Source organism: Jaculus jaculus, chromosome 1 (assembly GCF_020740685.1).
Source record: "Jaculus jaculus isolate mJacJac1 chromosome 1, mJacJac1.mat.Y.cur, whole genome shotgun sequence".
Taxonomy (NCBI): domain Eukaryota; kingdom Metazoa; phylum Chordata; class Mammalia; order Rodentia; family Dipodidae; genus Jaculus; species Jaculus jaculus.
The window spans coordinates 303,048,013-303,062,835 of record NC_059102.1 but is presented as its reverse complement, the minus strand read 5'-3'; the positions used below and the strand labels follow the sequence as shown (position 1 = coordinate 303,062,835).

Sequence of the window (14,823 nt, the reverse complement as noted above, 5' to 3'; positions counted from 1 at the left end):
GCTATATAGTGAGTTCTGTTAGCATCCCAGTGTAATAATTTGAAATACTGTGTATAAAATTGGCCTTTGTATATTCATCTTTCTCTCCTTCTAGAGTATGAGTTCCTAAAGGGCAGATGGTATTTTAGTTTCTTGAGTTTCGTTTAGTTTCTATTGCCTACTGTGTGGCAAGTATTAAGTAAGCACTTGCTTAATGGATAATTTTTTGAAATGTTAGATTTAGAAAATGGCAATATATTTTTGTTTTTGCATCTGCTAATAGAAGTTAGAATAAGTGATGCATTAATGTTCATAAAAGACTTAACACAGCAGGTTTCAGACAACTTAGAGAAAAAGCTTGCTTACAAAATTGGCTGGTGTGTTGGTTTGATTCAGGTGTCCTCCATAAACTTAGGTGATCTGGATGCCAGGTTCCCCAGCTGATGACAACTAGAAATTACAGCCTCCTGGAGGTGGTGTATTGTTTGGGACAGGCTTATGAGTGTTATAGCCAGTGTGTCCTTGCCAGTGTTTGGCACACTGTCCTGTTGCTATGGCCCACCTGATGTTGGCCAGGGGGTGATGTCCACCTGCTCATGCCATTGTTTTCCCTGCCATCATGGAGCTCCTCCCTCAAGCCTGTAAGCCAAAATAAGCCTCTTTTTTTCCCTACAAGATGCTCTTGGTTGGGTAATTTCTACCAGCAATGCAAACCTGACTGCAACAGCTGGTGTCAGGGAATTTAGGTTTTGTGAGTGTGCCCATAATTTACTAGCCTATAGTATGGATCACTGTACATAAAATATTTGAACTAACAACATGTTTCATACTAAACACCTGCTTTTCTCTCGGACTCTGAGTTTTATACATGTTAAGGAAGGCTACTCACATGGCTTGTAAAGTCCTGTGGAAACTGTGTGTTGCAGTCAGGTTTGCATTGCTGGTAGAAATCACTCCCTGGCCAACATCAGGTGGACAACATGAACAGGAGAGTGTGCCAAACACTGGCATGGGGAAACTGGCTATAATAACCATAAGCCCAACAATACACTACCTCCTGGAGGCTTTAATTTCCAGTTGCCATCAGCTGGGAACCTAGCATCCAGAACACCTAAGTTTATGGGGGACACCTGAATCAAACCACCTCACTGTGGTTGTTTGAGTTTGCAATGACCCCCATAGCCTCATGTGATTGTGATGAAACTTCATGCTTAATCTCCAGTGGTAGAGCCTTGCTAGAGGAGGTGTGTCACTGAGCATGGGCCTTGGGAATTTAAAAAAAAAAATCATTTTCATTTATTTATTTATGAAGGAGGGAGGGAGAAAGGGAGGGAGAGAGAGCGAGATAGAGATAGAAGGGAGAGAGAGAGAGGCGGGGGAGAGGGGGAGAGGGAGAGAGGGAGGGAGGAGGGAGGGAGAATATGAATATGAATGGGCATGACAGTGCCTCCAGCCACTGCAAATGAACTCCGGACCCCTTGTGCATCTGGCTAATATGAGACCTGGAGAATCAAACCTAGGTCCTTTGGCTTTGCAGGCAAATACCTTAACCACTAAGCCAACCCTTCAGCCTGGAACTTGGGATTTTATAATCTAGCCATGGTTGCTAGTAGTTAGGTCACTCCCTGTTTCCTGCTGCTATAGAGATCTGATACCTGGCTGGCTGTTCCTTCCATGCCTTCTGTGCCATGATTAAATGTCCCTTCAAAACTGTAAGCCTTTTCTTTCCTTCCATTAGTTGCTTCTGGTCAGATGCTTTGTCCCAGCAATGTGATGGTAACTGTTACAGAAACGTTAGCCATGATTTTCTGATGAGCTTTTCTGGTAGACTGTATTTCATATATGTCAACAGTTCAGTGTTCTTGTGTTATTCTATTGGGAGTTATCTCTTGGAGGCTTATGCTAGTTTCTTCTGGCCCTGTCTCTTGAATATACTCCCATGATTATGATTTTTCTTTGTGGCCTTTCATTGTAATATCTTAGCTTTGACTCTCTGAACCTTTCTGGAAAGTCATTGGACTGTGGAGGTGATCTTGAATCCTCTGACACCAGTAAGTTCTTTCTGCTTTTAGTTGGGAGAGAGATGACTAATAGTTTGTAAGAGAAATATCAAGAACTAATGTTCCATTCAGATAATTAAAATTGGTTCATTGGTAGCGTGTCTCCATATCTACTTTAGACTGATTGTTCATCAGAAAGTTTCTCTGAGGAGGTGGCATTTAAATTGAGATCTGAGTGACAAGAAGAAGCCATCCATTGGAGGAGCAAAGAACATTTCAGGAGAAAACAGTAAGGGCAGAGGATCAAAGGCAAAGCTACATTTGGTGTGTTTATATGAGACCTGGGACAGATAACTTAAAAATAAAGGAGTTTTTAGCTTTAATCCCAGCACCCAGGTGATAGAGGTAGCAGGATCGTTTTGAGTTCGAGGCCACCTTGAGACTACATAGTGAATTCCAGGTCAGCCTGGGCTACAGTGAGACCCTACTTCAAAACTCCCCCCCCCCCACAAAAACAAAACAAAACAAAACAAACAAACAAACAAACAAAAAAAGAGAGTAAGGGAGTTTTACAAGATAGGTGTGGATGGGTGGCCAAGAACCCTATCTAAGAGAGAGTTTCATCTTTTGTTTCTCATTCACATGTATCATGAAACATTTGAATGGTTTTAAGTGGGAAAAGACAGATCAGATTTTTCAAACACCACCCTAGAGCTGTAGAGATGGCTTAGTGATTAAGATACTTGTCTGCAAAACCAAAAAATCCAGATTCAGTTCCCCAGTACCCATTTAAGCTAGATGCACAAGGTAGCACATGCATCTGGAGTTCATTTGCAGTGGCTGAAGGCCCTGGCATGCCCATTGTCTCTCTGTCCATTCTCTCTCTTTCTCTCTGTCTCAACTAAATAAAATAATTTATTCACTATTAAAACTATTTAAAATACAACCCTAGCTGTATATGTGGAAGATGTATTTCAGTGGGATCTGTAACTTATGGAAATGGAGTAAATCAGAAAAAATACCAGCTTTGGAAGTAAATTAAGGATTTTGATTTGAAATTCAGAATTTTCAAGTGACAGTTGATAAATAGGTTCTGAAGATGTTAATGTTTTTATTTTATTCATCAGACATTTGTTGAGTCCATGGCAATTGCTGAAGATCTTCAAGTACCTTGATAGAATGAGGAGTATAATGATGACTGGAACACATTCTATTTTTTTTTTTTCTAATTTACAGACATACTTAGTATGGATACATCATGCGTTGATACAATCCTTTCCCTTTCCCCCGTCCCTGCCGCCATTCCACTGGGAGCCCTCCTCAGTGGGGTTGCAGGTATTCCCTATGGGGTTGTGGGTTATGCATTGTGGGAGCAGCAATCAGTTGTTGAGGGGAGGCAATGCTTCTGGGCATGATGTCTCAACCTGTGGCTCTTACAATCTTTCTGCCCCTCTCCCACAAAATTCCCTGAGCCTTGGTGGGTGTATTTTAATTCTACTTTAGTGAGGCGCTCTTAGGACCCTCTGGATCTCTGCTTTGGTAGGTATTGAGTATCTTTAGGTCCTGTCTCCTTTACCCTGGCACTGATTGTCAGGCTCACCATAGAAGCTGCATTCTTGCTCACCTCCTCAATTCCTCTGTGGTTTCAGCTGGGGCTTGGCTGAAGTGTGAGGGGTAGTTTATCTCCTTTGGTCTTGTTATCTTCTAAAAAAGAAAAACAGATTTTCCAGTGAAGAGTGAAGTTAGCACTGGTTAGATGGGTTAAGCTTCATTAATTTAGATAGAATTTGATGGATATAGCCGTTCTTAAAGCCAAAGACTAGTCAGAACTAGACATTGGAGAGCATAATCTTTGTCTCCATAGGATTCTAGCTTGGTTCTCACGTCCAGATATGGGTTCCTTTCCACTGAGTGGATCTCTTAGCCAATCAGAAAGCTATTGCTTACTCACCAAAGTTGTGTGCCACTATTGCACTTGCATGTATATCTTATAGGGTGTTTTCTTTGGAGTAGTTTAAAACTCTGGTTGGTGGACCATTGTTGGCCACTTTCCCCCCAGTAGCTCATATAGCACTTTCCAGCACTAGATGGGCTAACTGGGGTCTGGCTGTCTTCCGGATTCCAGCCAGGTCTCTCTGTTTTCTGTGTCGGCAGTATATGGTGTCTTCAGCAATAGGGTCTTACCTTTTGCCTCAGGTGGGTCTTGCTTTGGGACCTTGTAGCTCTCTCTGATCAACAGCTCATTGTGGGTAGCAACTGCTTACTGAAGTTACAGGCCAGAGCCAAAAAGAGTTTTTAAGGTTAGGTTTTGTTCTACCCTCTTCAGGGCTCTTCTTTTCAGGTGTTTTCCCTCATGCTTCTATTGAGGATTCAGTCTTTTAGTCTGTCTTCAAGGATAAAGGTTTCAATGGTTCCTGTTCATTTTGGGTTTATTTTTGTGTTTTTCCCCCACCCTCCTCTTCCTGTCCCCCCTAAACAATCTCTTTTAAAAAATATATTTTTATTATTTTCAAGGGAAGAGAGAGAGAATGAATGAATGAATGACTATAAATGAGAATGGGTGTATCAGGGCCTCTTGCTGCTGCAAATGATCTAAGATATAAGGTACATGCATCACTTTGTGTACCTGGCTTTATGTAGGTACTGAATAAGCACCTGGCCATATTACAGACTATGTGTGTGTGTGTGTGTGTGTGCATGTGGATGCACACATGCGAGAGCGTGTTGTCTCCTGTATTATGTTGTGCACTCAGCAATCTCTGTATCTGTAAATTGACTATTTCCTCAAGATTTTACATTGCTCTTCCTAATGTCCCATCTTCAAAATATTTATCCATCTGTCTTTCTTCCTTCTACCTACTCTGCCTCTCCACATATCTTCACTTGTACCCATTCCTACATATAGAGTTGGATAATCACTCCGTCTTTTCCATTTTTAGTTAACTAATTTGATCAGTAACTCCACTTGGTTTTTACTCAACACTCTATATTTTAGGAAGGTGTTGAACAAAATTTTGAATGTGGACTTGAACCTGGACTCACTCTTTCCCTTTTGACTACCTGATTCCATGTGGCTGCTTTTGCTAGTGCTGTGGGCATACTTCTTACAGTGCTGGTAGCTTTTTCCCTTTCAGAGCTCAGTGAAGACAGTGATCCCTCTGCTGGGAAACTAATGTCTAATGCTGTAGGTGCCAGTTAGTGAGCTCATTTTCTCTCTTGTTAAAGTAAACTGGCCTTCTTTTGCACTACTTTGCTTCTAATTGTCCAACTCTTCCAGCTGGCTTTTTCTAAGTAGTTGTCCTTTTAAAAAGTCATTCTTTGTATGTTTTAAAAACCCCTTCATGGGCTGGAGAGATTGCTTAGTGGTTAAGGCTCATGCCTGCGAAGCCTAAGGACCAAGGTTCGATTCTCCAGGTCCCATGTAAGCCAGGTGCACATGGTGGTGTGTGCGTCTGGAGCTAGAGGTCCTGGCACACCCATTCGCTCTCTAATAAATCAATAAATAAAAATAAACCAAAGAAAAAAAAATCCCTTCATATAGCTATTTATGTATGTTCCTTCTATTCACATATTAGGAATTCCTCTCCTTCATCCCTCAATTTATTTTGAGAAAATAGTCACGTATGATAAATTGAACTAGTTATTCCTGAATTTAAAAATGATTTTAAAATTTATTATACTACAGTCATGATTAAGAAGAGATTTGCTTCATATTGTTAATTGTCCTTCTGATGGGGGTATTAACTGTCCTAGTTCTCTTGAGTATCATGGGAAGGCTTCAATAGTTAATAATACATTTTTATTAATAATTTATGATTAGTAACAATAGGGATGAATTAGAAAATCTTAATTAGATTCAGAATGACAGTGATGATGATTTATTTTGCAAAGAAATCATTCAAGCTGTGGCTTCTACTACTAGCATTTTCTTTGTAATAAATCACTTTGCTTTTTTGTGGTGTGAAGTGTTATATTTCAGAAATTAGAGATAATTTTTTGGTATGATTTTTAATGCTATTCCCATGGCCGTCAGCTGTCATTTAGAACAAGTATATTCTCTGTCATGCATGGAATGAGACAATATATTTATAGTCATGTAGATGTATGTTTTAGTTTTGGCCTGTCCATAGGACATTATTTACCTTCATACTATTTACACTCATACTAGTTTATATTGACAGGTATCATCAATAAATTTTCAGACATCTCCTTCACATGATTAATAAACTTTGCTTGTTCCTCCCTTATGTAGTTTATAGTTACATGGCATTGTCTGTATTATTTTCATATAGTATTTATTTGTTTACAATAGTAAAATTAAGAGAAACCTGTCAAACTCAAAATTGTCAAACGTGGGGCTAGAGAGATTGCTTACCAGTTAAAACACTTACCTGTGAAGCCTAAGGACCCAGGTTCAATTCTCCAGGTCCCACATAAGTCAGATGCACATGGGTGCATGCATATGGAGTTTGTAGTGGCCAGAGGCCCTGGCATGCCCATTCTTTCTCACTCACACCCCCCCCCCGCCCTTGTCTTTCTCTTTCTCTCTCTCTCAGTCTCTAATAAATAAATAAAAATAAATCTTTTAAAAAATTGTCCATGGGCTGGAGAGATGGCTTAGCGGTTAAGTGCTTGCCTGTGAAGCCTAAGGACCCTGGTTCAAGGCTCGGTTCCTCAGGTCCCGCGTTAGCCAGATGCACAGGGGGCGCACGCATCTGGAGTTCGTTTGCAGAGGCTGGAAAGCCCTGGTGCGCCCATTCTCTCTCTCTCCCTCTATCTGTCTTTCTCTCTGTGTCTGTCGCTCTCAAATAAATAAATAAAAAATGAATAAAAAAAATTAAAAAAAAATTGTCCAATTTACTGTTTACTTTTTCACCTTTTTATTTTTTCAGTTAAGAAAAGATCTGTAGTCCCAGCACTTGGAGTTTAAGGCAGGACATGAGTTCAAAGGCTTTCCAGTCTGGACTACACCGTGAAAGACCTTGTCTTAAAGGGAAGAAAAGAAAAAAATAACATTTTGTACTCTTTTGCTCCTAATATAGTTTATGTGCATATAGGCTGTGTGTGTGTGTGTGTGTGTGTGTGTGTGTGTGTGTGTGTGTGTGTGTATGTATATTCCTTTTAAAACGTCAAGGTCTGAAAAATTCCTTTTATGAGTAGGATGAAAACCTTTGCTAATAAGAACAATTTTTTTTTCTTCAAAGCAGGGAGTGGCCAAAATTAAGAGAGAAGCTCTTAAGTTAATTCTATTGAAGTCTCATGAATATTTATTTTGTTTGATCTAAAAATTTATATCCATTGTACCTTATTTTGGTGCTTTTCAATTGGTCACTCCTCTTGCATGTTAAAAAATCTAGATAATAGAGATAAAACAAACCTGGAATGCTGTTCTAGTGACTTTGAAGTGATAGGCAGACAACCAAGGATTTAGTCACAATAGCAATAATAAAAATGGTAGGTAACAAAAGAGTACTACCATATATCACATATGATATCCTATGTATTTTTACAATGTTATAAGATTGAGGTATTGTTTTTCTTTTATGCATGTTTATGTAGAAAAAACTTGTAGCTTGCTATATGGGTCTATTGCTATCTGGAGTAGTCTGCTTAATTCTGCTTTTTGAACTAGAGTAATATACTGCAAATAATCTGAAATAGATCAAAAATTGTCTATGAAAAGAAGTAAAATTTGACTTGTCCAGTTCCCACTCCCTAAATTAAGTATATTCTATCAGAGAGCCCCTTTAAATAAACTTTGTAGATCAGGTTGAGACTATTAGCTTCACACTCTCTAAATTCTTTCACTCTTAACATCTTAGAACTTTCCCAAAGCCTCACTTGCAGTCAAAAGATGAAATGGCTTCTTGCTCTCTGATCACTTGGGAACTTCCAGCCAGCTATGGGTGAGGTTTTCCTCAGCTGTGCCTGGGCTGGCTAGGCCCAGGTCCAGGCCTACCTGGAAGGCCCCCAAGTCCTTAATTCTCTGCATGATTTCTTTATCTCCTCCAGTTTCCCACATGGCAGGAGTTCCTTGAACTTTCTTTTCTCTTTTCTTTCCATGTATTTTTTTCCCAGATCTACCGGGTCACATGACTCTGAGCTACACATGGCCCACATGGGCTTTTGGGCTCCACATGGTCTACTTCTCCCCACTTTATTTCCCATACCCCTCAGCCTTCCCCTTTCTGCACTCCTTTGGAAAATCTGAATGAAATGTGGTATTTTAAAAATAAAAAATAGAAAAAAAGATGAAATGCCCTTCTGATGAGTCATAGTCTCCAAACCTGAGCACTTTGTGTCTTTAGGGAATTTACCCGATTCTTCACATTCCTCTATGTGAATATCTTTGTCTTACTCTGATTTAACAAATGTATGCTATAAATAAAGCTGTGAAATACAAATACTGATACTTCTTCCATATGTGAATATTGTCATGTGTTATAGGCTTCTGTTTACATATAAATAAAAATCAGTTACAGTACTCAGAGGAGTTAAATTCCCGAAGAGGGGAAAGATATGTAAAATATGAATGTTTAAGAATTTAATACTTCAATGAAGAATGAAAACGGGTCTTTTTTCATGACAATCTTACAGACATTGTGGTAAAAAGTCTCGCTTTCTCTCTCTGTATACCATGTATGTATGTATGTATGTATGTATGTATGTATGTATGTTGACAAGCCAGAAATAGTGGTGCATGTCTGTTATCCCAGGACTTGAAAATTGGAGGCAAGAAAATCAAGAGTTCAAGGCCCACCCACATTCTTGGGGTCCTTGAGATCTTGAAAAAAGGGGAATTACATCTTTTGGGTCCTGTCAGTTTGATCTGTGGTGGCAAATTAGTGTTTCATGGGCATATTGCTTTAAATGGTTGTCTTTCATTTTTGGCTGTAGCTTTTAGCATTTCCTAGAAGTTAGCCATTGGCACACAGACTGCTCTCTGCTAAATGCCAAGTACATCCCTTTCCAAAAACATGGTAGGAAAAAGAATATGTATGTGACTGGACTCAGACTATGGTTGAATTCTGTCCCTCTATCAATTATTAACAGATAACCTTGGGTAAATAAATTAAGCTTTCTGTGCCACAATTTTCATATTTGTAAAGTGGGCCAACTCATCTTTAAGCAGTGTAGAAGAGCAAATGAGACAGTGTGTATAAAATGTAGAAGAGCGCCCGGAATGGACTTCTTAAAACTGGAAGAGACTTAGTAGGAGACCAAGACACCTAGTCTCCTTGCCTGAGTTTTGTTTGCCTTTTCAAATATTTGATTAACTTGCTATCACCGAATCTGTAATTGTTCCTTAGGGACAAGGATTTATTTCAAATTGTGTTCATTTTCTTCCCGGGCTTGTGGTTTTCCTCTGCTAATCCAGGTTTTTACAATTCTGATTTCACTTTTGTGATGGAAAATAATTTGGGAGATTGTCAGGAAGAAAAACGTTGCTGTTAGGTGATGATTTTGTGGCTTATTAGTAGGGGTTTATGGTAAATTAAATTTCTCTCTTTCCATATGACAATAAAGATAATTAAAAATGTAAAATCAGCACTCATTAGGAAGGCTGAGCTAGGGGGATCAATTGAGTTTGAGACCACCCTGAGGGTACATAGAAAATTCCGGGTCAGCCTGGGCTAGAGGGAGAATCTATCTCAAAACAAACAAAGAAACAAAAGATAGAATCCTCTTGTTGTGCTTATTGTTATTATGAATACTTATAAATAATTATATTAGAGTGTTTCAGAAGTATAGCACTCAAAAAATGTAAATTATAGCCAGGTGTGGTGGTATATGCATTTAATCCCAGCACTGGGGAGGCAGAGGTAAAAGGATTGCAGTGAGTTCAAGGCCACTCTGAGACTACATAGTGAATTCCAAGTCAGCCTGGGCTAGAATGAGACCCTACCTTGAAAAAACAAAACAAAGGAAAAAAACCAAAAAATCTAAGTTGTATTCTGTAAATATTTACTTAGTGCTTACTGTGTGGTAAGAAAATTACTAACAGAAAATTATTGTTACATTTATTTTCTTACATTAAAAAAGGTTTATGTAATCAAATAAATCATGATATTTATGGAAATAATACCAAAACTAGAGACTACTCTTTTTTTTTCTTGACTTTTGTTTATTTTACCTATTTTTGTGGGGTAGAATTCCATTTCCATTCTTTTTGTTTTGTTTTGTTTGTTTTTCAAGGTAGGGTCTTACTTAGCCCAGACTAACCTGGAATTCACTATGTAATCTCAGGGTGGCCTTGAACTCACAGCAATCCTCCTATCTCTACCTCCCGAGTGCTGGGATTAAAGGTGTGCCCCACCATGTCTGGCCTCCATTTCCCTTCTTGTATATGTGGGTATCTAGTGTTCTCAGCAGCATTTACCAAAGATACCTTTTGTCTTTTTGCTTGATGTTGCACATCACTTGTTTTTTATATTTATTATTTGGTTTGTTTGAAAGAGGGAGATAGAGAGGGAGGGAGTGGGCACAACAGGGCCTCTAGCCGCTGCAGACCACCAAACACTTGTGCTGCCTTGTGCATTTGGCTTACATGGTTACTGGGGAATTGAGCCTGGGTCCTTAGGCGTCTCAGGCAAGCACCTTAAATGCTAAGCTATCCTTTCAGCCCCAAATCACTTGTTTTTAAGTGCATAGATTTATTTCTGAGCTTTCAGATCTAGTCTATTACTCTCTATGTTTGTCAGGCTGGCCCCCAAATGTCTTTCTTGACCAAACCATAGTTAGGTAGGTTGGGCTCCAACCTAGAGCTGTGTGCCTGGGGATTGCCTTCCCATGAGTGTGGAGCTGTGGGATGGGTTTTTGACTGTTCAGTAGCTATTTGATGTTCTTGAACAAGTAGTTCCAGCACCTATTCTTCTCCATAGATGGGGTAGGGAGGGTCTCTGCCTGTTGGAATTGTATGGTGGGCTTTTTTCCTGGATGGAGCTACTGCCTGCTTTCAAGATGGTTTAGCCCCTTCTCTGAGATCCGTGGAGCTGTGAGTCTCCCTACATTAGTGGGTTGTTGGGCAGCCAGTTTGCCAACATGGTTCAACTACTTGCTTTCCTTTGTTAAGCCATCTTAACTCCTTTGTTTCCTGGAATCCACCAAGGTAGACTTCCTGTGTGGGAGGGATCTCTGGGGTGATTCCCTGGCTGTGTGGAGATCAGCAGTCAAGGGATTGCTCAAGTTTGATTGTTCTTGCAATGCTTCTAGAGTTGATTAGCTTAATTTGGTGTTTTATTATGAGGTTGGCTGTTGTTTCTGATAGAGTGCCACAGCTGGCAGGAGCACAGACAGAGAGGTACCATCAAGGTTTATGTCACTGTTAACTTTCTTTGTTTCTACCCAAGCCCGAGGTGGTCAAGCTATGCTACTCTCCTAGTAAACTGAAACCATATCATGTACTGCTCAGGAAACTGGCTTCTTTTCTCCTGGAGAAACTGTGAGCACAAGGAAATCTCCTCCGTCTGGCTAGGGAGAAGGGGGAAGTGTGGCATAGTTGGAGTGAGACTGTCCTTACCTGACTCATCTGGAATTTGTTCAGTTCTATATACTATATAGGTGCCTAAAGCTTGTTTCCAGGTTTTGTGACTTTTCAAAAGGATGTTTTAGTCAGTAGATAGTTTCTAGCTGAACTTTCTGTGGGGAGGAATGGGACCCCAGCCCTCTCACTCTGCCAGGTTCTAATATCATATCCTTTGCTATTCCCTTTGGCTAAATATGTATAGTATAGATATGTGCAGAATCACACCTATAAGTGAAAATTATCAACTTGACTGTATTCACTGAGTACAAAACTAATTAATAAAAAAGACTAAAAAAAAGAAAAATCCATATATTTTCCATATACCCAAATGGAAAATTTGCTGAGTTTGGGAACTATAGGACTCGCTAATGATGATTTTTTTCTTTAAAGTAATATGTAAACAGTAAAGTCTTATGAAAATTAAAAAAAAATGAAAATATTTAAACACTAAAGATAAAATTTTATTAATGAAATTTTTACTGTTTCACCATGGGTGTAATAAGGTAAATACTACTTGTTTTTTTATTAGACATAATCATATTTCATGCTTTATAATATGTAAACACTTATACAATAATAATAGAGTGATAGGTGGTGATGTTTTTGTGATTCTTCTGCAGAGAGTGACAATGAACTCTCAAGTGGAACTGGTGATGTGTCTAAAGATTGTCCTGAGAAGATCCTCTATTCCTGGGGAGAATTGCTAGGAAGATGGTAAGAATATATTTTCTTATTAAAATTTGTGCATTTATATATTTGCTATTAATTTTATAGTGATTGAAGTCTGTTAAATAAAATTTAAAACCATGATATTAAAATCATATACCTTAATGTGTTTTATTTATTTATTAATCTTTGGTTTTTTGAGGTAGTCTCACTGTAGCTTAGGCTGACCTGGAATACACTATGTGGTCTCAGGGTGACCTCAAACTCATGGCAATCCTCCTACTTCTGCCACCTGAATTCTGGGATTAAAGTCATGCGCCACCATGCCTGGCTTCTACTTTATTTTTTTAAAACAATATTTATTTGTAAAAGAGAGAGGAAGAGGGAGAGAGAATATGAATAGTCATACCATGTGTCTTGTTCCTGCAAATGTACTCCAAATGTGTACCACACATTGTACATCTAGCTTTACATGGGTACTGGGAACTTGTAGCAGGGCCTGCATGCTTGTCAAGCAATTGTCTTTAGCTCCTAAACCTTGTTTTTTGGTTTTTCTTTCTTTCTTTCTTAAATATTTTATTCATTTATTTGCAAGTAGGGGGTGGAGAGGCATGGGCCAGAGCTGCACCACTTTGTGCTTTATGTGGGTACTGGGGAATTTTACCTGGGTGGGTATGCTTATCAAACAAGTGCCTTAAGTGCTGAGCCATCTCAGCCCCCTATTTTTTTTTTTTTTTTTAAGTAGGGTCTTGATCTAGCCCAGGCTGACCTGGAATTCTCTATGCAGTTTCAGGGTGGCCTTGGTCATTCTTTTATTTTATTTTTTTCTTAATTTTTATTAACATTTTCCATGATTATAAAAAATATCCCATGGCAATACTCTCCCCCACCACTTTCCCGTTTGAAATTCCATTCTCCATCATATCCCCTCCCCATCGCAATCAGTCTCTCTTTTATTTTGATGTCATGATCTTTTCCTCCCCTTATGATGTTCTTGTGTAGGTAGTGTCAGGCACGGTGAGGTCATGAATATGTTTTTTTTGTGTGTGTCTGGAGGAGCATGTTGTAAGGAGTCCTTCCCTTCCTTTGGCTCTTATGTTCTTTCCACCACCTCCTCTGCAATAGGCCCTGAGCCTTGGAAGGTGTGATCAAGATGTTACTCAGGACTCTGGTCACTTCTTTCCAGCACTATGATACCTTCTGAGTCATCCCAAGGTCACTGTCTGAAAAGAGAAGATTCTCTACCCAAAGTGAGAGTAGTGTTAATATAAGGGTATAAATATTAAGAAAAGTACTTACTGGGCAGTTTGATAAACATAGTATATACACTTATCCAGACATTAGCAGATGTTATACCCCTAGGGCTCATGACTACTCCTGTTTTAAGTTTTCAGTATCAGGGATATATTCCCCCATGGAGTGGGCCTCCAGTCCTATTGGAGGGCAGTTGGTTTCTACCATGACAGACGTGCCACTATTGCACCCATTGGTTCATGTGGCATGGCTGGCCAATTATAAGGCTGCAGTGTCCACTGTTGAGTATCTTCACTAGTGATTTCTCTCTCTCCCACTGAACTACATGTAGAATGGCTTCTTCCAGCTTTCTGTCAGCTGGTCTACATGGAGGAGGTTATAAGCTCAGTTACAGCAGGATTTTTCAGTGGCCTTGCAGCCCAAGTATGTGGAATGTTCAGCAGTAGGGTCTTACCATCAATTCCTGGTGGGAAACCAAGGGCCTCGGCAACAGCCTATAATGTTTTGGGGGCATCAGGGATCTCCCTGGCCAATAACTCACTGGAGGTACACCATTCCTGGCACTGAAAATTTTCTAACAATGATCTATGGCTCCTGAGTGTTCCATTGATTTATTTGCATCCTCTTAAATTTTGATTAGCCCTCTCTCCACCTTTCCTTTACTCAATCCCTTCCACTGACCTCACTTTGTACCTTTGCACCCCTGTTAATCTATTCTTCTACTTACATATATACAATACCAACCTATTACGTACCCTCCTCCCTTCCTTTCTCTTCCCTTTATATCTCCTTTTTAACTTACTGTCCTCTGCTACTGAGTTTTTTCCTTCTCACACAGAAGCAATCATCTGTAGCTAGGATCCACATATGAGAGAGAACATGTGGCGCTTGGCTTTCTGGTCCTGGGTTACCTCACTTAGTGTAATCCTTTCCAGATCCATCCATTTTCCTGCAAATCTCATAACTTCATTTTTCTTTACCACTGAGTAGAACTCCATTGTATAAATGTGCCACATCTTCATAATCCACTCCTCAGTTGAGGGACATCTAGGCTGGTTCCATTTCCCAGCTATTATGAATTGAGCAGCAATAAACATGGTTGAGCATGTACTTCTAAGGAAATGAGATGAGTCCTTTGGATATATGCCTAGGAGTGCTATAGCTGGGTCTTATGGTAGATCAATCTTTAGCTGTCTTAGGAACCTCCATACTGATTTCCACAATGGCTGTACCAGATTGCATTCCTACCAACAGGGTAGAAGGGTTCCTCTTTTTCCACATCCCTGCCAGAATTTATGATCATTTGTTTTCATGATGGTAGCCAATCTGACAGGAGTGAGATGGAATCTTAATGTAGTTTTACTCTGCATTGCCCTGATGACTAGGGATGTAGAACAT

General features: G+C 39.5%; 1 protein-coding gene across 4 annotated transcripts in view; it reads left to right on the top strand.

Moving 5' to 3' along the window:
• Window positions 1–14,823, top strand: part of Rabgap1l (RAB GTPase activating protein 1 like) — a 682,536-nt gene that overhangs the window by 183,215 nt on the left and 484,498 nt on the right. For all 4 annotated transcript variants that reach the window (XM_045141715.1, XM_004658772.3, XM_045141714.1 and 1 more), the window contains exon 12: window positions 12,126–12,219. In XM_045141715.1, the coding sequence (XP_044997650.1) occupies window positions 12,126–12,219 (94 nt within the window). The remainder of the gene's footprint in view (window positions 1–12,125; window positions 12,220–14,823) is intronic.